Source organism: Neopsephotus bourkii, unplaced genomic scaffold, assembly GCF_033783945.1.
Source record: "Neopsephotus bourkii isolate Nb327-2 ecotype Australia unplaced genomic scaffold, CSIRO-AGI_Nbou_v1 NB_1572, whole genome shotgun sequence".
NCBI lineage: Eukaryota > Metazoa > Chordata > Aves > Psittaciformes > Psittacidae > Neopsephotus > Neopsephotus bourkii.
In genome coordinates this window covers 2,759,705-2,780,752 of record NW_026902048.1, presented here as the reverse complement: position 1 = coordinate 2,780,752, position 21,048 = coordinate 2,759,705, and the positions used below count along the sequence as shown (strand labels likewise).

The 21,048-nt window shown below is 38.6% G+C and overlaps 1 protein-coding gene across 9 annotated transcripts in view; it reads left to right on the top strand.

The window, feature by feature from the left end:
* Nucleotides 1–21,048, top strand: part of MEF2A (myocyte enhancer factor 2A) — an 89,598-nt gene that overhangs the window by 52,970 nt on the left and 15,580 nt on the right. For 4 of the 9 annotated variants that reach the window (XM_061371263.1, XM_061371258.1, XM_061371260.1 and 1 more), the window contains exons 4-6: nt 8,845–8,994; nt 11,888–12,107; nt 12,763–12,822. In XM_061371263.1, the coding sequence (XP_061227247.1) occupies nt 8,845–8,994; nt 11,888–12,107; nt 12,763–12,822 (430 nt within the window). Of the gene's footprint in view, nt 1–8,647; nt 8,780–8,844; nt 8,995–11,887; nt 12,108–12,762; nt 12,823–21,048 lie in introns of all 9 variants that reach the window. The other 5 variants (XM_061371261.1, XM_061371265.1, XM_061371266.1 and 2 more) reach the window with 3 other exon arrangements.

The following is a 21,048-nucleotide window of genomic DNA, read 5'->3' as shown; positions in this document are numbered from 1 at the left end:
GGGGTTTATTTTCTGTAAATACTCTGTAGTAATGTTCTGAACAGGGGTAATGCTTGCATGTGTGTGTGCTCACCTCACATGCATGTGCCTGTGTATGCTGTCTGTACAGGTGGACACCGTTTAGCAGAAACAAAGTGACAGTTCCATACCAATATTAAAGGTAATTGAAACTTGTTCTGGTAGGCATTAGTGGGGCTGGTTCCCACAATCTTATGTGGGAACGGTATTTTAACGATTACATAAATCCTCAGAATCCACTCAACATTTTCTTTGGGAATAGCTGCTATTTATGTTGTAATTACTGTTTTGATAACAATACATTATCTTGGGTACCAAGGCTTTGAAACAGTTTCTGTTACCCTTTCCAATTTTCAAGTCGTAAGGAGAAACCTAGAACAAGAAGCGTTTGAAATGGCAATACCGCATAGGCAGGTGGAGCACAAGAAACCCTTTCTTTTTATATCATTGAATTGTAATTAGAGTTTAGAAAATTTTTCTTGGCAAACTATGAGTAGGAGATAATATTTTTACTAAAGAACTTCTAAAAGATTATGAAGGGTATTATGCAGATGGGTTGCTACTCTTGGAAACTTTTCATGTTCCATATGGCTTATCTGCAATATACTGTTGCTGAAAGGAGGCATTCAGTCGGCTACTGCTGTTGCTGATTTATATTTTAACTATTGCAAGTATGTGAAGAAGTATACATGGGAGGAGATGTATCTACATATCTATTTTGTCACAGTAAGGGTCAAAAAACCACATTTATGTACCACAGAATAACTCTGAACACTTTAACATAGATGGTTATGTTACAACATGCTTTATTTTACCATTAATTGTGTTCGTTGCAGGCCTCTTTCCCTGAAAGGACTATAAAATCTATTTAATTTACGTGCTAAGGAATAGTTTCTGCTTCCTGAAGATGAACATTAATCTACTTTTTTGTTTTTAATAAAAGATTGAATGAGATCGACTTAGACTGGCAATATAGTGCTTTTAAATAGAAAAGTCTAGTTGATGGTTATTTTCTATAAAGCAGGTAAAATGAAATCCTGCTCAGGGATACAAAACTTAATAGTCTAGTAAATTGTATAGAAAGTGAAACAAAGACAAATGCATCAAATATCAGACTTTGAGAACTTGGTTTAGCTTCCACTGTGGAAACAGTATTATGATCAGTGCTAATGGATTACTAATTGTTTTATGTCTTGAGCAGTTCGTTTAGGAATGAGCAATTCAGCTTGCTTGTAGGTCAGCAACTATATTATGAAGTCCACAGTTTAGAGATACTCCTCTAAAATCACAGCTGCAAGTAAGCAGCCTCCCTTTCTATGCCTTCTGGTGTGTTCTGGGGGTGAAGAGTGGATCTTAAAGCCCACAAAATTGTTATTCTTTAATAAGTGCTTGTGGTTCAATTAAAATAATGTTTCACAGCAAAGATGCTTCAAGCTAGAATTTAAACTTCATACCATATCATGTCTAAAAACCTTTTGTATGTGTTATTTTATATAAATGCGAGTTTGAAGCCTGAGTGCCATCTTTATCATATCTTGGAGGAATTTGACAGCTAGCTTTCATGTTTGGCAAGCGAGGGATACATGTTAAAATTTGCCAGATACTGGAAGTGCTCCAGCGTTTGAAACAAGACAGTCTCTTTTCTTAGAGTGGTATATAACAGGGACACTGATAAAGTTTCAAATCCTGAACATTTTTCATCTGTAAATGATGAATACCTTTGTCTAAAACTGAGCATAGAGCATTGCTTAAGGGGCTGTTCCTCGTATTTTATTTTCTAGTGCTAGGCATATATGGTTTTTGTTTGTAAAACCCTGGAATAAGTAATTAACCTAAACCTCCTTTTTTCTCTGAACATACTGTAATATTCGGTGAAGAAATAGACTAATTGTAGCAAATTGTGTGAAAGTACTGTACTCAGAATTGATGTCTAGATATTTTTGCGTAGCATCAATTATTTACTTTAGAAATACTGCTACTAATTGAGCACAAGTATGGCAGGTTATTTAAGTGAGGTAGAGTATGTCAATTTTTCATGTTTAATTTTGTGTACATTGTTTGGTTGGGGAACCTACTGCAAAGGTTGGTTGAAGCCTTGCTCCTTAAGGAGTTAAGCTCTCCAAGTTTCTTAGCTCGTGGAAATGTCTGTCATCTGATTTGACCTCCTATGCATTCTCTGAAGTTTTGAAAGCTGGGCACCACTCTGCTTTAGTGGGATGGTTTGGGGGGTATGTGTTTGTGGCTATAATTAGAATGTGAAATTCTGGCTGATAACGTAGCAAAATGTAACTGAAAATGTGTTGGGCATACTGAAAGAGATGGTATGAGGGCTACACTTAGGTAGCCTCCAAACTCAAAGGAAAAGGATAACAGCTTCATAATGAAATTTGCAGATGCTTCAGTGGTTGAAGTTGAAAATATCGAGACCCTGAGGAAAACTTACAAAATTTGTAAACACCATATCAAATAATCCAGTACATCTGAATATGAAAAAAGAAATGGAAGCCTACGGAGATGGGCTTCAAACACAGAACACTGTTACCAAGTTGAACTACATGGGTTTTCTCTGGCTGTTCACTTTTGATGGATATGCTGCAGTTCAGATTCAACCCTGCTTGTGTTTTAGACAGTGGTGAAATTCATACAGCCATCACTGCAGGGTCAAGGTCTGACTTTGCAGAACCATGTTGTTACTTCAGAACAAAGAAACAGAAATGAGGATACTTCTGAAGCCAAACTGACCTGCAGGAAGTTCAAAAACTATAAATAGCTTTGAGTGACTAAGAATACTCCTCGGATGTCTGAATGTGTTTTGTACATAATAGGGGAGAAATTACTTACGTAGAGGATGATACACCTTAGTATTGTTTCAGGTGATAAAAGTGAATATTTTGTGCTATAAAAGAAGAAAAATCCAGCCTGGTTTTAGGACGCAAATAATAAAGCAGTTGTCGTGCTTTCAGCATGACTTTTTGCTGTATGTGAAGCCTGTAGCAAAGCATGTTGTTCTTGCCAGCTCAAGTATCTCTGCTGTGGGAAGGGAGCTAAACTGCATTAAAGGGATATGCCCTGTTTTCTCTCACTGGTGTCACATAAGTATGAAAATTGGGTGGGAGTCTGGTGCTGTGACTATTGTATTTGTCCTTAATTTTGTGAGTATTGGAAAGGAGGCACAGCTTTTTAAGTAGGATGCGATTATCAGCAGTGGTTGAGGCAATGGCTTGCTGCTGCCAGAAAGGACAGGCCGCTCTTTCTGCCTGCTTTCTATCTGTGGTGCTCAGCCCGTCCATTGGAAAACCACCTTGTTCCTGCTGCAACTGAAAACAAACCCAGGAAAAATAAGTTAAAGAACGGCTAAGGAGAATTTTCTGTCCCTTTAATGAAGAAAAAATGACTTACTGCAGGCTGGAGCAAACATCAGAGCAGGCATAAGGGTGGTCCCCAGGATCCTGCACTTTCTGTGGCAGCAAGTTGTTACTGTCAGTCAGCTTGTCAAACTGCTCCCACGGAGATTGCAGCAGTTCCCTTAAAGAAGGGAGAAAAACCTTAAAGCATGGATCATCTTTAGAGATGGAATCTGAGATTGATCCTGAAGGCTACAGTATGGCTAAATAGCTCCTGGTTATCCTTGGATCTCTTAGTTTGGGGATTATTTTCCTTTGCTGCTGAACACTGGTAGGAGAGGCAGTATTGCAACCTGGGCCCATGGTACTGGTTTTTACATTTTATCAGCTCAGTGACCTTATCCATGATGGATGACAGTCCCGTCCTTCCTGCAGAGAGCTGTGTGAGCACTTGTGGGGAGAAGCCTTTGGAGTTCCGTGCAAGTGGCAGCAGTGTCTCTCTCCACTGTTGTGTGGCAGCTCTCGAGGATCAGAAAACTTTAATTGGCTATCCTTTTGATAACCAGGGTGTATGTGCCTGCTGAGCAGCAGTAATATTTGGCAGCACTAGTGGAGCCTTTCCATTATTTCAGGCCTGAGGAATACTGACTTTTCTAAATTACCATTTTATGAAAGGTATTGACTACGAATTCATGCTGTTTCACAGCTTTCCTGTGCTCTGAATGCAACAGCAGAATCATAACTAGCCACAGGTCTTAAGTGAGAGGTTTGCCTTTTCCAAGGCAAGGGAAATCACTTTTCATTTCAATCTTAGTCAAGTTTTAGGTATGTTTTCCCTCATGATTTGGGATGAACCACCAAGAAAAATCCTGTTTGGCCAGCTCCAATAGTTAAGTGCAAAAATAGAGCTGTTAACATGATACATAGTAGCATTGATAGCATCAACCATTTCCTTTTTGTGTAATGTTACAAGAAACCCAACACTGACAATGTTTTGAATGAACTGACACTTTTTTGCACCTCATTACACTTTTTATGTATGAGGTCATCCTACTTTTTTGCTTCAAGGCAGAAAAATGTTAACTTCCTGAGGTGACAATGAATATAATCAAGTTCTCTACAGTTTTGCCAGAGCTGGTAAGGAGCCCAGATCACTAATATCAGAAATCTTGGCTTTTTAACCACACTCACTGGATTGAAGCACAAAACATGCTGATTGTGCTCTTTTAACCATTGGCAACATCCTTCCAGAGTCGGATGTGAAAAACAGGATCTTTCATGGGGAGGAGAACAGTTGGGGGTTGTCATTTAACTTCGTCTCTGGTAGCAGTAATCTGTGTTTATTAGTTCAGAGTTCCTGGTTTCCAGAGCTGCTGCTGACTGGTGTATTGAGCCTGTGTAAGTTTGTGAGAGAGAAGCTGTGTACAGCTGGGCTGGAACAAGCCTTGGAGAAGGTGGTGACTTGATTTCATGCTGTGGAGACTCAGCAGGCGTAAAGCTCCTGCATTTCATGTTTCTCAGTTGGATTTTGTGGGAGGAAGCTTATGCTAAAATAATTACACTGTGATGGTTGAGTATCGTTTTTGCTTCCTCATGGATCATACAACAAATAACTATTGTATTTTTATACTCTTTGGTATCTGTATTATCTCTTTCAGTCAAATTTATGTTGAACTGTGGGAAAAGTTAATTAGTTGTTGCTTTGCAGTGCATTAAAAGGTACCTTGCACATGTATGGGGAAGTTCAGGAACATATTGGGGCTCTGCCATGTGCCTGAATATAATACTTAAACCTGTAATACATAGTCCAGCCATTGTCATACAGTGTTTTTTAACCTCTACCATTAAAAATAAGTAGTAAACTATATTACTCAGATTTAACACAGTGGAACAAAAGCAATTTAAAACTTCTGGGCCATTCTGTACGGTCAAGTCGACCCCAGCTGTCTGGAACACTTGTTTAGTGGCTTTATAGGATGCACAACTGCTTTGTTGTGTTTGCTTTGTTCTTTCATAAAAAGACTTTTTGGTTTCTCATAAATACCATGCATTATTTTCTGACAAAAATCAGGACTTTTCTCTCATCCGTTTGTTAATCCAGTATAGTGTCAACGATGCTCAATATCACTTATTGAGCAGTGTGCGTTGGCAAACATGTTGAAACAATTTCCAGTCATTTTGGCTAAGTCTTGGAGTAAGTAGAAGGTAATAAAATCTTAACTCAAAAGGCTGCACATCCTTTAGATGACCTGGAAAATGAGACCTAACACCAGAAGTTAATTGCAGTGAACATCCAGTGCAAAATTTGAAATTCATTATGCTTTTTCCTTCTCATTGTAGTAAGAAAACTTACATTCTGTATTTATTAGCCTCAACTGCACAACCTCTGATTTTATTCTAAACAAACTTGTGTGTCACAGCAGAGGTATGAAACTGTCTTTGTGTTACATGAATATTAGTTGATCTCATGAACTGGCAGGTTTTTCTCTAAACCAATGGAGTTAATAAAACTACAATCTCCATGGTCAAATCTTGGAAATAGCTCAGTGAGGGGGGCAGTTATTTACACGAATTGGAGAAATAACAGATTTTAGCTGTAGAGGTTCTCAAGGGTGGAGTCAGCACTTGTTTATGGAGTTTGGCTTTCCCATGTCCCTGCGGAGCAATTCCCAGTAGTCACCTCCTTCCCTGTTTTCCCTTGAGCCGGGGCCCTTTATCATGTTTCACTCGGCGGGCTGTGAGAAAGCCGAGGCTGCGCTGTCCTGCGTAGGCTGCGCCTGGCCGTGTGAACAGATTACAGCATTCCGCTTGTTCCTATGAGCTGCAGAGCAGGAACGGTTCACTGTTATGTTACTGGGCAATGATAAAGTTGGCAGTCTTTTTATGGTTAGGTCCTCAAAGTGGCAGTTCGTGTTTTAGTGATAAGGAGACAGAGCTTTGGCTATCGGACCCAGACTTACTATCTCTTAACAGGGAACCGTGGCTTAAATCCTTCCACAATGACAGGAACCCCGTCTGGAGTGATGGTTTCCAGAATCTAAGCAGGAGATACTGAGGCATTTTCCTTCCTCATGAGTCAAAGCAGAGTTAACCCCATTGTTGCCATTAAAAAAATCAGCCATGAAGAAGGAGGCATTTTTGTATTTAACTACATCTCTTCCTTTATATTGGAACTTTAAGCATAATTTTTAGGCTGAGCTAGGAGGATGAATTAGCGACATTAGACTTAAAACCTTTCACTTGAGTATTAAAAGGAGCACTAACGAAACCCCATGCTGCAGTACTTAACATTGCTTTAACATGTTTGTCAAAGGAGGTGAACTAGATATTAGTAATGTGCATTTCTTGCAAGATCTCTGTTAATATTACCTAAACTAAGATTCTAATCATGCCCTGGGCACTGCATACTTATGTTGATGCTGAGCACCATGTAAAGACACATTTGATTTCTATTTAGAGAGTTCTGTGGGTTGCAGGGGTTAAGTGTAATCCAGATTATACAGTGTTAACATTTTCCCTGCTGATATCAAAGTGTGGAAGACTGGCAGGCTGACTTGTTAGGAAGGGCTGGGAGAGGGATAACAGGCTCCGACCTTGAGAGCCCGAAGAGCCGGCCCTTGTATGGCCACATCCATATACGTGTCCAGCTGATTGGGTAGAGGAGCGGGATGGGGGCTGTGACAGGTGCTGGAGGAACCTACACCTGTTTTCCCCATATGCTGATTTAGTGATTGCATTTTTGTGGGAGTTCCAGATACTGTGTGGGATCCGCAGAGCAAGCCAAGAAACTTGAGAAGGAATTTCAGCTTATGGTGACCTGTGATATTCAAGGATTTCAGATGGCGTAACTTGAATTTTCAAGTGCTGCTTGAAAACTGAAGTAGAAATAGGAATTATCTTGTATATATGTGTATAGTGAGAAAGCCTTGTGTACTTTTTACTGCACTAAAAATTAGGAGATAGCACTTGAAGAAGAAGTGCCCATGAATACCGTAGTCTAAACTAAAACCATGGGTTTTTTTTTTTAATCAGAAATTCAGTGCGTTATGGAAACATATTTTTATAGGAAAAGAAATGCACTTCTTTACAGTGCCAAGATACTGGCTTTCAGATTTTAAATCTTCAGGGGTTTTAGTGTAAAATTCATAGATAATTTCTCACAACCCCCCCCCCCCCACAGAACCCCCCTCATACCTGCATAGTCCTACTGCTGCTTTATGAACTCTAATGTATGCCTGTTAAAAAATAGATACTGATTTCCTTGTGAAACTTTTAAAAATGGTAAATTTTTTTCCATGGGGAATGTTTTCTATATTGTATTGTCATATGTGAGAACTTGCAAAGAAAGATTTCTGATTGTGTAATAGGGTGAAAAAGAAAAACAAGGAATACAAATACCCTTTAAAATCTGGTGATGAGACCTGTGCTGTCAATAGAACCATTTCAGTTGGGAAAACCCATGAAGATCATTGAGTCCACCCTTTAACCAAACGCTGCCAAGTCCGCCACTAAACTTCAGTAGCTTGTAATGCCTCGATCGTAGGCAAGTTGTTTTTTTTTTCCAGGGGGTGCTGATGTGAATTCTCCATCAGAAAACAGGAAATAGCTCAAAAAAGCAGTTGCATCCAGTTAAGCTAAAGGAGTCTGAAAAAACTTATATTTGGCAAGCTAAGTCATTGTTGTGAGGGATTATATAATTTCTTTTTTATACTTTTTGTACTTTTTTTTGCAGTTCTTGTTATGCAGGATGACAGAAATACAGGAAAGTCCTGTCTTTATAACAAGTGTTACGTATATGAATGTACTGCAGTTGTTGAAATTGATTGCAGATTTTAGCCACTGTGTTTCTCGGAGCTTAACTCTTTGCTCTTTAAAATTTGGATATTGGGATACTAAAATCAGTATTTTAAAAATCCAGTAAACTGGCTTTTAATTCATGGTGATGCCATTAACTCTTTTGCCACAGGCTTGAATGTTCCTTGTATGTCAGTCAACATCACCCTAACAGCCAGTATCTAAAAACAGTTTTGCATGGAATGCTGGAGAGATGAAGTGGGTGTAGGTTAAAAGTTACCCATGTTATGGCACCTGGGAGAGCCTCTGAATGAACCTTTTCTCTTTGTGTACTATGCCACTGTTTTGAAAGCCTAAGCCTGTCTGTTGAACAGTGAGTTTTGTCTGTGAAAGTTTCATGTAGTTTCAGTGGCTCTGAATGATTCAGTAGTATACAAAACTTCTTGGCAAGTTAGTATGATTTGTATGTGAATTTTCCAATTGTATTTCAGACCTTAAGAAAGAAAGGCCTTAATGGTTGTGAGAGCCCTGATGCTGACGATTACTTTGAGCACAGTCCACTATCGGAGGACAGATTCAGCAAACTAAATGAAGATAGTGATTTTATTTTCAAGCGAGGCCCTGTAAGTACTTTTATTTTATCTCTACTTTTTATTTGTTGATCCTTTTTATTAACTTCATTATTTAGGCTCTGAACAAGAAGGAACACAGAGGGTGCGACAGCCCGGACCCTGACACTTCATATGTGCTCACGCCACATACAGAAGAAAAATATAAAAAAATTAATGAAGAGTTTGATAATATGATGCGGAATCATAAAATCGCAGTGAGTACTAAAGTATGGTTTGTGCTTCTATTACATGCATGAGAATTTTCATGGTGTCTGCTTACCACTGAAAACCACTGCAAAGACAAGAGGATGTAACGGTTTGAGAGGGGAGTATATGTTTTTTTGAAGCAAAATGAGATGCTGATACTTGTTAAAATGTGTTTTATCTTACTAAGAAGATTTATCTATAGCTTCTCTTTTCCACTCACAGTTTTTCATACCTTGTGAACATGAGGTAACATTTCTAAATTTCAGGAGCTTAGCTGCTTTTGCTAATCCTACCCAAAATATTCTCACAAAGATAGATTTTGTCGTGGGATGTAGGATAGTTTATTTACATCTTGTAGCTCTTTATCTGTCTGTTGATCGAGGTTTTACAGTATGTTAAAAACAGGCAGATAGAATTGCATTAATTTGGCCATCAAACCAGTGGGATTTATTTTGCTGAAGACTGGATGAAGAAAGGCATTTTAGAAGTTTAAAGATAATGGGAGCCTTAAAAGATGGGTGTCTTATTCCTTTTGACATTCTAACAGATACTGCCTTGGCCATGAAAGATCTTGGAAAACTTTGCCCTGTGTTCCAACCCATTTGCAGTAGTATGTCACGGCTCCAGAACTCAAGAAGCTTGGGACTAACAGCAGTGTAAATCTTGCATTTGCCTCACGGAGGTGTATGTAATGACACTTCGATTCCATCTACAAAACCCAATTAGTATGGAGTATTACAGGGGAAGTATTTTCTAAGAAAACTAATATGGGGCTCTGCCACAGCCTTTGAATTTTTTAACATTGCAAATCTTGTAGCAATTAAAGTAAATGGACTGAGTAGGTTAATCAGCGTAGACCCTGGGGCACTTGGAGTAGCGTGTCCCCAAATGTCTGGCTGGTACTAGAAATTATTTCATTGTTGAGAGCAATAAGGCCATCTCTGGGACTGTCAGCAAACTGGCAGTCTCGACACCCAGCATCACTGCTTATAGCAAGTTCTTTTATACTTGAATGAAACCAATATCTTTGTTCTGAAGCTTTCGATGTCCAGCATTTCGGTGCTGAGACATCTTCAGGCCTCATCTCTCAGTATGTTAGAGCTAAACCGCTCTCACTTGATTTTCTGTGGTCTTTATGAACAGTTTAAATTGTCTGTGTGGACATCAGTGTATATAAAGAAGGCAACATTATTTTTTGGTTCTGTATTTATAGCTTAAATTGGGCCTGTTATGGTTCTGTTTCCAGTACTTATGGGTCTTTACAAAAACCTAGTTTCTTTTTGTTCTAGTGCAGTCATTACTGTCAAAGGATAGGAATGAGGCAAAGCATGAAGAATTCAGTCATAACCAAATGAGTACCATAGATGGGCAGAGGCAGCCTTTGTTGTAAGGTGTGGGGGGAAGCTGTCTTTTATTAGTTCTGTATTGAGACACCTACAGAAAGAATGTTCCAACTGTTAGCTTCTGGCATTGTTTTAAGCAATTCAGGTATTTCAAATTTAGGTTGAGTTGCTTGGCAGTGTGCTGTTTAAAAAACAACCTTCTTTTTGGTAGATACTGAATAGTTTCTGGAAGCATTTTCCCATGAAAACAAAATGCCAGTACAGCTTGTCATTAGTTAGATACTGTGAATGATTTGCTAGCATTATGTCACTATGCTTTATTGCTTTTTCCTTTTGTTGGTGCCAAAGATTGATAATTATTCTTAGAATGCTTCAGGAGGGATACTGTCATTGACTGTCACCAGTAAGAGATTTTGCTTCTTATAGAAAATGCATTCTGCTCTTTTAATTTGTAATTCTTTTATTTCTATCAATATTATTGTACAGAAGGTCCTATTCCGAGTAAATTTTAAGCTGCACATGACAGAAGTGCATCTCTTTAAGTATACTTGCTAGGTCATGAATGTTTGTCATCGCATTTGACCTCTAAATCAGAACTATTATCTCTGTATTCTGTCAATAAATGCCACCTAAGTTTTGCTCTTAAATTGCACCTGTCATGGTTTTGTTTCCAGTAATTATGAGAGTTGTGAAAGAAAACAGTCCCTTTTGTTTCAGAAACTCATCACTGTCAAAGGATAGGAATGAGACTAAGGCTGAAGAAGTTAGTCATAACCAAATGAGTACCATAGATGGGCAGGCATCTAAGCTTTTGATTCAAATAGCTGTTGAATAACAAACATATACGCTTGAGAAAAATAGTTGCCTTGTAAATAATGCTGGAAAACTTTAAATTAAAAAAAAAAGATTTGTAGAAAAGAAAGATGGAGGGGTTATTTAAGCAGTGGGTTGTGCAATACAGTCACAATAATGACAATGGAAATGTTTAAATTTGAACTGCTGACCTTAATGATTTTCTTAAGATCTGTGTACTTCTTTTAGTCTGTTGAAAAAGAAAGTTTTAGGGATTAGTAGCAGTATCTTGGCAAGGTTATGAATAGAAAATGTTATTACTAACTTTTTCTTTTTGTGTGTAAATGACTTTATTTTATACTGTGCATGTTTATGCTTACATTTTGAAGGTACAGCACTTCAGTGATTTGTAGATTTGTGTAACTTGTCATTGCTTTGTAATAATCAAAATTAACTGGTAAATTTGTGGTATTTCTGAGCTTGTGAATTCATATGAATTTCCAATTTTTTTGCATTTGAACTTTGATTACTGTAGCATTGTATGAGTAATTATTTTGGAACTGTATATGATGTCTAAGAGTTTAACACTGTACTCTACAACAAATGGATGTTTTAAAATGGTATGCTTAATACAGTTTAAAAACTAACATAATTAACTAATTTTTTTTAAACCTGAGTAATTATTGGCAAACTTAAATGTGTATTTTTATAATGTGCTATTGCTGCAGAAATAGTTATACTAATGTTCTGTGTGTGTTCCTTGTCTTCTTTCCTTCAGCCTGGCTTGCCTGCTCAGAACTTCTCGATGTCGGTTACAGTTCCAGTGTCCAATCCCAACACTTTAACCTACAGTAACCCAGGGAGTTCCCTTGTATCCCCATCACTGGCTGCCAGTTCATCCTTAACAGACACCACCATGCTCTCCCCACCTCAGACCACCCTGCATCGGAACGTATCACCTGGGGCCCCTCAGAGACCACCAAGTACTGGCAATGCAGGTGAGAGTTCAGCACTGTTGTCCTTTCCTTTTATGCACTGTTGTTGGACATGGATCTGTTGGAATGGGTCCAGAGGAGGCCACAAAGATGTTTTGAGGGCCCGAGCATGTCTGCTCTGGAGCCAGGCTGAGAGAGCTGGGCTTGTTCAGCCTGGAGAAGAGAAGGCTCTGGGGAGACCTTATAGCAGCTCCCAGTGCCTAAAGGGGCTGACAAGAAAGCTGGAGAGGCATGTTTGACAAAGGCATGCACTGACAAGAAAAGAAGGGAGTGGCTTTAAACTGGCAGAGGGGAGATTGAGAGTAGACATTAGGAAGAAATTCTTTACTACGATAGTGGTGAGGCATTAGTACAGGTTGCCTGGAGAAGTTGTGGCTGCCTTATCACTGGCAGTGTTCAAAGCCATGTTGGGTGGGGCTTGGAGCAGCCTGATCTAGTGGAAGGGGTTGGAACTGGATGAGCTTTAAGGTCCCATCCAACCCAAGCCATTCTGTGGTTATTAAAAAAAACAAAATAAAACAAACATAAGCAAATAACCCCCAAGTAACAAGTTCTTAATGGTATTGCTGCATTTTCTCTTCTTTAAAGGCTTAAGCTTTGAAGTACACAATGATACAACACTGTATCAGTTTAATTTAATGCCTTTTTTTGTTGTTAGGTGGAATGATGGGGACAACTGACCTCACAGTGCCAAATGGAGCTGGTACCAGTCCAGTTGGTAAGTGTGGTATCATCTTTTTTGTTGAAAAATAGTATTGTGTGTTTAGTTTCACAGTTACTCAGAAGCAGTTTTTTAGTTGGACTCTTTTGGAAAAGGTTGTGGAAGAACAAAGGTTGTAATTTTCTTAGTTGCAAGTGTTAAATCTTGTAAACTCTTGTCAGGCATTTAACTTTTTTCTGCCGTGCCCCTTCCACTTCAGTAATAGTTGCATTTTTTGTTAGTGGTTTTCAGTAGTAGCGTGCTGCTCTTGCTTTTGTGTTTCTCTACAGGTATAATTTTACAGCAATCTGAAGAGATCTTACGTGCACCAAATGTCTTGCTTTGTATGAAGTATACTGCACTCGCTAAACTATTACACTAAAGACAAGTTGGCTGTGTTCTCAAGCTTAGTATTTGCAGGACCTGGTTGTGGTGCCAATCAAAAGGAAGAAAATACAGACTGTATTGTTTGTATTGCCATGTGTATCTTGCTAATCATTTTGTAGCAATTATACAAAGAAAGCAATAAATCTTGGAAGCTCATAGCGAGGTTCTGTCTAAATTTTGGAAGATGATCAGGACTTCTTTCAAAAACAAGTTAGAGATGTTGCCAGAAATCAAATTCACAGTATGTTTTGGTCTTCAGTAAAAAGATATGATAGCACTGTTTCATTTAAGTAATATTTTGTCTCCCCTACACAAAATCTAGTACTCTGATGGAGGGCAGGCAGCCACTGAAATTTATCATGCTGCAGAAAGGCAAAATAAATGATAGTTCATCCCCTTCCTTCATGTTCCTTCCATGCTTTGAGATGTCTTGGTGACTGAAGGTCAGTTGTGCAAATACACATAACTCTCCTTGGTATGTGTGTGTAGCAAGAGAAGCAACTGTTGACCTTTCAGTATTTACCCACTGGCTACTTAGTGTGGCAACTGGGGAAAAAGTTCTTTGAAGATGAAGTCAGGCAATTGAATTGATGAATAAAAAATGCCCTAGCTTACAAGGCTGAAAGCACAGAATTGACTTTCCACTCTTTGTCCGTTCTTTGCCTATGTGCAGCAAAGATATGAAATATTAAAGAGTGGTTTCCATCAGGTAAGCAAGATTTTTAAATGGAGGAAACTTCCTCAGCCAAAAAGAAGTTGACTATTTTTAGAAACTGTGGAGGTCAGATGTGGATTTCCGTAGCATTTCTCAAGTCAGACTAAATAAGTTTATTATCAGGCTGTTTCAGGCCTCTTTTCCAAAATCAGGCTTAGTAACAACAGCCTCAGATTTAAGATTCCTGCTTTCAGTAAGCAAATAGAACAGTTGTTTACAGCACTTGCTATAGAATATTAAACCGTAGAAATACCCAGTTACAGCAGCTTGGTGAACATATTTAATGCCATAAAATGTTTTCCTTCTTGCATTTATTAATAGTTTATGTGAAAAGTCAAAATGCATCACTTATCTCTTACTTTCCAGAACATCGCACCCAAAATGTTACACACATACCCACTCATTTCTGGAAGGATTTTTTTTCATACAAGAGTTGTGGCTATAGAAGATCAGTGGAACATCTATAAGTACCACCTTTAGCGAAACTCAGCTACCTAGTTAACACCGGAATACTAAGCCACAGAGTGCCCTAAGTTGTCAGAGCTCTGTTTTCTACTAGGATATGGCATGGCTTCTTCTAAATACTGTTGGGTGCACAGTAACCTTTTGAGTTGCAACCAAATCAAGAAACCACACATAACCAGATTGAGTAAATCTGCTAACTTGTCAATCTGAGCTTGACAGCTGCTGTTGAAGTGTGTATATCAAGTTAATTACGTCTGCAGACAACAATGGGTTTAGTTTCTTGCTACATTTATTGTAGAATTCACTTTAAAAAGCTTGTGTTTTCTTCTTCTAGCTTTCGATCTTTTAAAATTCTCAGGAATGGAGAATTCTGCTATGGATATAGTTGTGAAAGGGCATATATCAAATTTGCAGCTCATAATCTATAGGAGAGATGTCAAGATGGAGTATTGGCATGCCCATATTCCTAGATACTCTCTTACAGACAAAGGAAAAAATAGCCAAGTCTTACTTGGCATTATGAAGTTTTGAGCATTTGAGATTTTCTTCTCATTTCATTCAAAGCTACTTACATGCCTTTATCTCTGACTAAAAAGCAAGTAAAGGTTATCTTGCCTAGTTGGGACCCAGTTCAAACAAAGATGTTGCATAAAATGGCTCATATTCAGTTCATATGAGTCTTTTTCTCAAGTCCTGTGTAACTTGATTGGAATAGATCTGATTTGCTTTAGCAGTCAATCTGCCAACTTAACAGTTTTTCTGTGGAAAATAGAGTAAAAATATCTGCCTGTTGTGGCAGAGATTGGTAGGTGGGTTTTTATATCTAGAACAGAAAAAATTGTGATTATTTTATAATAGTGAGAGCTCACTTCACACGCAGCTGTCATAACTCTGCAAAAGCATTCTTATTTTGTAGTATTTTTAAAACGTTACCCACCACATAAAAACCATCTGCTGGATTTTTTCCTTGGCAAGTGTATGAGCTCTGAGGAGGGGGGAAATGTCCGGCATTATGACACTGTTTGCTTTCGAGCTAATTTATTTTTTCTGTGAATTGGAGCCAATGTTTTGGAGCTAGGGTTTTCATGGTGACACTGCCTGTGGTCAGCGTTAAACTCTGTTCAGTTTTTGATGGGCATCCAATATGCTGCAGGAGTCTCCTGTCACCAGGATGCGTACACCTTGGTACTTGTTGTCAGCATGATCATGGCTTGAGCACCATGCATTTCCGTGTCCTTCTTTCAAAAGGCTCTGGATTCTAATTAGGCAAAGTGGAGCCTCACTTGCTGTGAGTACCCAGATGAGGCAGGGAGTTTCTTTGCCTTTGAACTGAAAGGATTTGATGGATGGATCACCTTCAGGTTTGTCAGGAGGAGGTCTGTTGTGTTCCAGCAGTCAGTGTTAATACCTTGAATCATCCAGAAGTGCCAGTAAAGTGCAGTTCCAGTGACAGTGTCCCACCTTTGAGAATCAGGACCCAAAAGAACTACCACTGTTACCCAGTGTTTGCTTTTTCTTCCATACCTTTCATGGATGGCATGGAGCTAGAACCATGCAAAGGACCTGACTGGTTTTTATTGCCAAGGCCGCATGAAAACCATAAATCTTAAGACCTTTGTACTGAGATGAGTTCCCTAAGTTCTTCCCAGTCCTAGATGATCTCATTCCTAGATGATTTTGAAAGAGCTGTTGAAAGTGGAGGTTCTTTATGGTTTCTCAGAGACAGAATATTATTTGCCTGTGGATTTCTTTGTCAGCAAAATAGCCATTCTGGTCAGTAATACACATTATGGACCCAGTTAATCTTCTGGGAAATTATCTTTACAATTTTATCATCAGAAGAATGGATAACAAAGGTCTGGTCTTCTTGAGTAGTGAATTTTTAATCTTTGTTCCAGAGCTGTATCTTCTCTGTCCTCAATAATCTTCAGATTCTGATATATGAAGTAATTTTAGGAATGTTGAATTCTTTGGAATACAACTTTGTCTTGAGAGCTACTGTATCTCTATTAGGAGCCAGTCTAAGCCATGTGTGATCTTTTATCCTGGCCCAAGGATGGATTATGCTGAGGTGCAACTGACAGTTTGCACGCACCTGTAAACTGCTTGTATACTGCCAGAAAGAGATCAAGGCAGAGAACTGTGAAGAGCCCCACCTTAAAGGGTTCCCTTTGTCTTGAGGGCTTGGCTGACTGGGAGAGCTTTTTCTGCTGTCTGAGGATAAAAGAATCTTTCAGCTTGGTCTTTCATAAGCCTGAGTCAAGTGGCTAATATGCTGCAATTCTTAAGAGTACACCTGAAGGCTTCAGTAACAAAACAGCTTTCGGTGCATGCCTTTTTAATTGTGTTGTTTTGCATATTAAATGGGAGACACCCCAATGAAAAGTATTCAGCTAACTCTGGAAAAACATACCTCTTGCAGGAATTTTGCTTGAAACTGGATTGCAGCTATCAGCCTCTTTCTTAAGAAGAGGGACTTCCTTCTTTCTCCAGCCCCACTGTCAAACTCATCAGCCTGTGTCACCTGCATCAGCTAAAAAGCTTAGCACTGTTGTAGATGACCACTTTAAGAAAGCAACTTTTACAATGGCATGTAGTGTCAGGACAAGGGGGAATGACTTTAGACTGAAAGAGAGGAGATTTAAATTAGATATTAGGAAAGAATTCTTCCCTGTGAGAGTGCTGGCACAGGGTGCCCAGAGAAGCTGTGGCTGCCCCATCCCTGGCAGTGCTCAAGGCCAGGCTGGGCACAGAGGGTTGGAGCAAGGTGCTTTAGTGGAAGGTGTCCCTGCCTGTGGCAGGGAGTTGGAACTGGGTGAGCTTTAAGGTCTCCTCCAGCACAAACCAGTCTGGGATTCCATACAATGTCACCTTGCCTAGGATACACCACCACAAATCCTCAGGTGTTCCAAACACTTCCTTGTTGTCATCCCTCATTTACCATTCTTTACACTGGCTTTGTATAGATACATAGAAATCAACAAGTTCAGAAAGCAGAAGTCTGTTGTCATTAACTGTAAGCTGTATCGTTAACAAAAGACCTAGAAATCATCCATTTACCACTGCTAGCATTTCACACAAAGCTGAGTAATGTTCAAGTACAAAAGCAGTATTCCTTTGTTATAGGTTTGCTGCTGCATTCTGAATAACAATTCTGGTCTTGAAGAAAGACCATTTAAATTCTGAATATTCTTGAATATTGTCTCTCCTTTTATGTAGCTTTAGGCAAGGAAAAAAAATGAAGATATGTCAGCAACCTGGGAAATTAGGGGTTTATTTTAGTTTTCTAACATGAGTAAGCATTCCCTTGACACTTAGTCATGTGTTTTTCTTCTGATGAGCTTTAATAGCCAAAGTACTGCTTTAGAAGCATAAATCGCACACGTTAGACATGTTTCAAAATCTTACATTACTGTCAAAGGTATGTTTTAATTCTAAGTATAGCATTATCTGCAGCATTGATTTGTAAAGATCAGTGGAAATACATTTATTTCAGCTTAAGATGTAAATCCTTTCCAAAACTGTCAGAGAACTTAGGCTTTGAAATGATGATAGAATCAGCAGTGATTGCTGTGCAAAGCTGGAGATGCTGCGAATGGCATATGCTGGGTTTTGGCTGTAGGGATTCTTATTTTTTATTTAATTTACACTTAAAGCTGTCATACAAAAAAAGATTAAATAAATTGAGCAAATAATGCACATAGAAATGCTGCTGTTGTATTTACTTGCAGCTTGTCGTTCATCCCCACCAAGATCTTACATGTGAATGTTTCTCTTCAGTAGATTTTATCTGGTCTTCTAGATGCATAGTGAATTGATGGCTTATTGCAAGCACAGTTTTCAGTTTACTTCTAATTACATGACGTGTTGAGCTGCATGATGTCATTTGAGGCATCAGTATTTATTTACTACCCTTCTTATTTTTTGTTTAATATTATCTTGCTTAGCTGCCTGCCTACAGTTATTTTCCAAATCTGTGTATAACTGTCCAGTTTCTCTGAAGGTGAGCCACAAAAAAAGATTAATGGCATCAATGCCTATAATTTATTCCTTGAGTAGTAATAAGGACATGGAGCACTTTACAGCCACGTGTGTTCATTGTTTCAGCTGATGTGATTTATATAGTGAAGTATGAGTCTGGCTCACGTAATTGAATGCTACATCGAGGGCTGCAGGATAGTAAATGAGATTAAGCTGTATTATGTCTCTGAAGGAAGAATACACAGTTGTTAAAATGGGTGGGTTTTAAGGTTTAGCTTCAGAAAAGAAGTTACTTCAAAAGTAAGCATTTTCTGACCAAACAAGAAGTAGGCTAATGCACATTGGCAGTGTTTGTTATCATGAAATCTAATTAAATTATGATTCATATAATTGAGAGCTTATCATCTTTGCACTGGTGTCTGTTTTCCAAAGAAGTGTTTTGAACATGTTTTCATCATCTGTTTTACAGAATTAGAGATAAATAAAACTCTGCCAATGGAAGTAAAAACAGTCTTATTTTATGCTTATGTAGGATTTTATATTCTGTTTCCATTTTTCAGTTTAATAGTGTTTTTAAACATAAAGTCATTGTCTTTGCGGAAGATCTATAGTGGGTGGGGTAGATACAATTTCTGTATCATACAAAGTAGTAAGTAGGATTTATGGGGTTATTAAAGCTTCAGTTTGGCAAACAGCCGCATAGTTGCATCATCCTGTAATCATTATCATCTTCTGGCTCCTGACCTTGCTCTAAAGGAATACCATGCTTTTAGTTATCCTTTCACTCTTAACTTGTAATCTGATTTTCTTATTAGATGATTAACAGGAAAAAAGGCTTTACGTTTCATACTAAAAATGAATATTCCAAACTCTCATTGCAGCTCCAGCATAAGATTCTTTAGATAATCAATAGAGATACTCCAGTGTTTGCTACATGTTCGGTGTTTGCCATTTGTAACAAAGGGCTGCTGTGGGATTGATAGCTATAGTATCGCACACTTCGGACATTTTTTGTTTCTCCTGTTCTTAATATATTGTTTCTAAACACTTAAAGAAATTCTCAGCTTTTCTTCAGAACAAATGCCTTGACTCTGTGCTGCTCCTGACTGATACTGCACAGAGGAGGCAATGGCAAGGAGTTTGTTGGTTTTGACAGCACTACTAAAAGCATGAAATGTTACTGAAGGATTGGCAGAGCCTTGTAATAAGGGCTGCAGGAAATGACTGTACTGGGTGTGGAAGAAAGACACTGTCCAGATTTAACACACGAGCTACTGAAATACTTGGAAACAGAGGACAGGAAATGGTATCATAGGATAGACTAAAATGCTGTACAGAACTCCATTGTTTATACAAAGTGTTATTGTTCTGAAGTTTGAATTCAACTCGGAACATCGCAGCTTTGGCATGGAAAGGTAACACTGACAGCCTAGTGAGTAATAAAAAGCAATTTATTATTATTAGATTAAAGCCCAGACTTATTTTATAACAGTAAGCTCTTTAAATGTTCTGGCATTTTTTTTTGCTGAAAATGAAGGTACTGTAAAAAATGTTTCAGATGCAATTTGGTGAAAATTACACCCTTTTCTAATAATTTTTCCTTTCCCATCTGGTTCCAAATCTGCTTCATTTTTACTCTGTCCATTGTGCAAGGTTTCTCTTGTAATCTGATGCTCTATTAGGCTGTCTGTAACTCCTGTTTACACTCATTAATAATGGATAGGGATTGATGCATAACTGTATTTAACAAAACCATGATTCTGTGAAAACTGTCACGGAGTTTTAGGAACCTTAGGGCTAGCACAGAACTTAATTTCACTTCTTTGGCTGGTTGGTTTTTCTGTGTGACCTAACTGTGGGTAGTTTTCTCCTAGCAGTCAAGAGTATATTTAGCTCTAGTACATAGTCTCAGCTCCAGACCAACTTTTCAGCCACTTTAACTAAATGTTATTGCTAACCTTAGAAGCAGCCCAATAAATTCTGCTGTTTTCTGCTGAGGAATGTAGGTGCAATCACGCAATGAGTTTTTGCTGCGGTTTTTAATACACCAGGAAGAATGCTGACATAAAAAGCTTTTTCTTCCTTCTTCTGTGTTCCTTCATTTCCCCATAATTTCTAAGTTAAATGGTAGAATTCTCAGAAAATGTATTCCCATACCTCTCATACAAATGCTTCAGGAAAGTACTAAATTAGAATAACTCCTCCTTGCTCTGTTAACCTCAGAAAACTCAAGGGGCATATGGGATCATCCATGTATGGTCAGGCTTTGGGCACAGTAGGAAATCCATCAAGTGAGTAAATCTAGAATTTGAAATCCTGGCTTTAAAGTTGTGGATTTAGTGCTCATCCATATGTGAACAAGACTCATCCTGTGGTTGCAAATTCCAGTCAGTTCTACCAACTTACAAATTCCTTCTTTAAAAGTACTTAGCAAGAACTTTGTTTCCAAAAGACCTTTCGAAAACTCAGTAGCACATCAGGACAAGAGCTTTGTTATAGTTCCTAGAATCCTAGAATGGTTTGGGTTGGAAGGGTCCTTAAAGCTCACCTAGTTCCAGCCCCTTCCACTAGAGCAGCTTGCTCCAAGCCCCTGTGTCCAACCTGGCCTTGAACACTGCCAGGGATGGGGCAGCCACAGCTTCTCTGGGCACCCTGTGCCAGCGCCTCAGCACCCTCACAGGGGGAAGCTTCTTCCT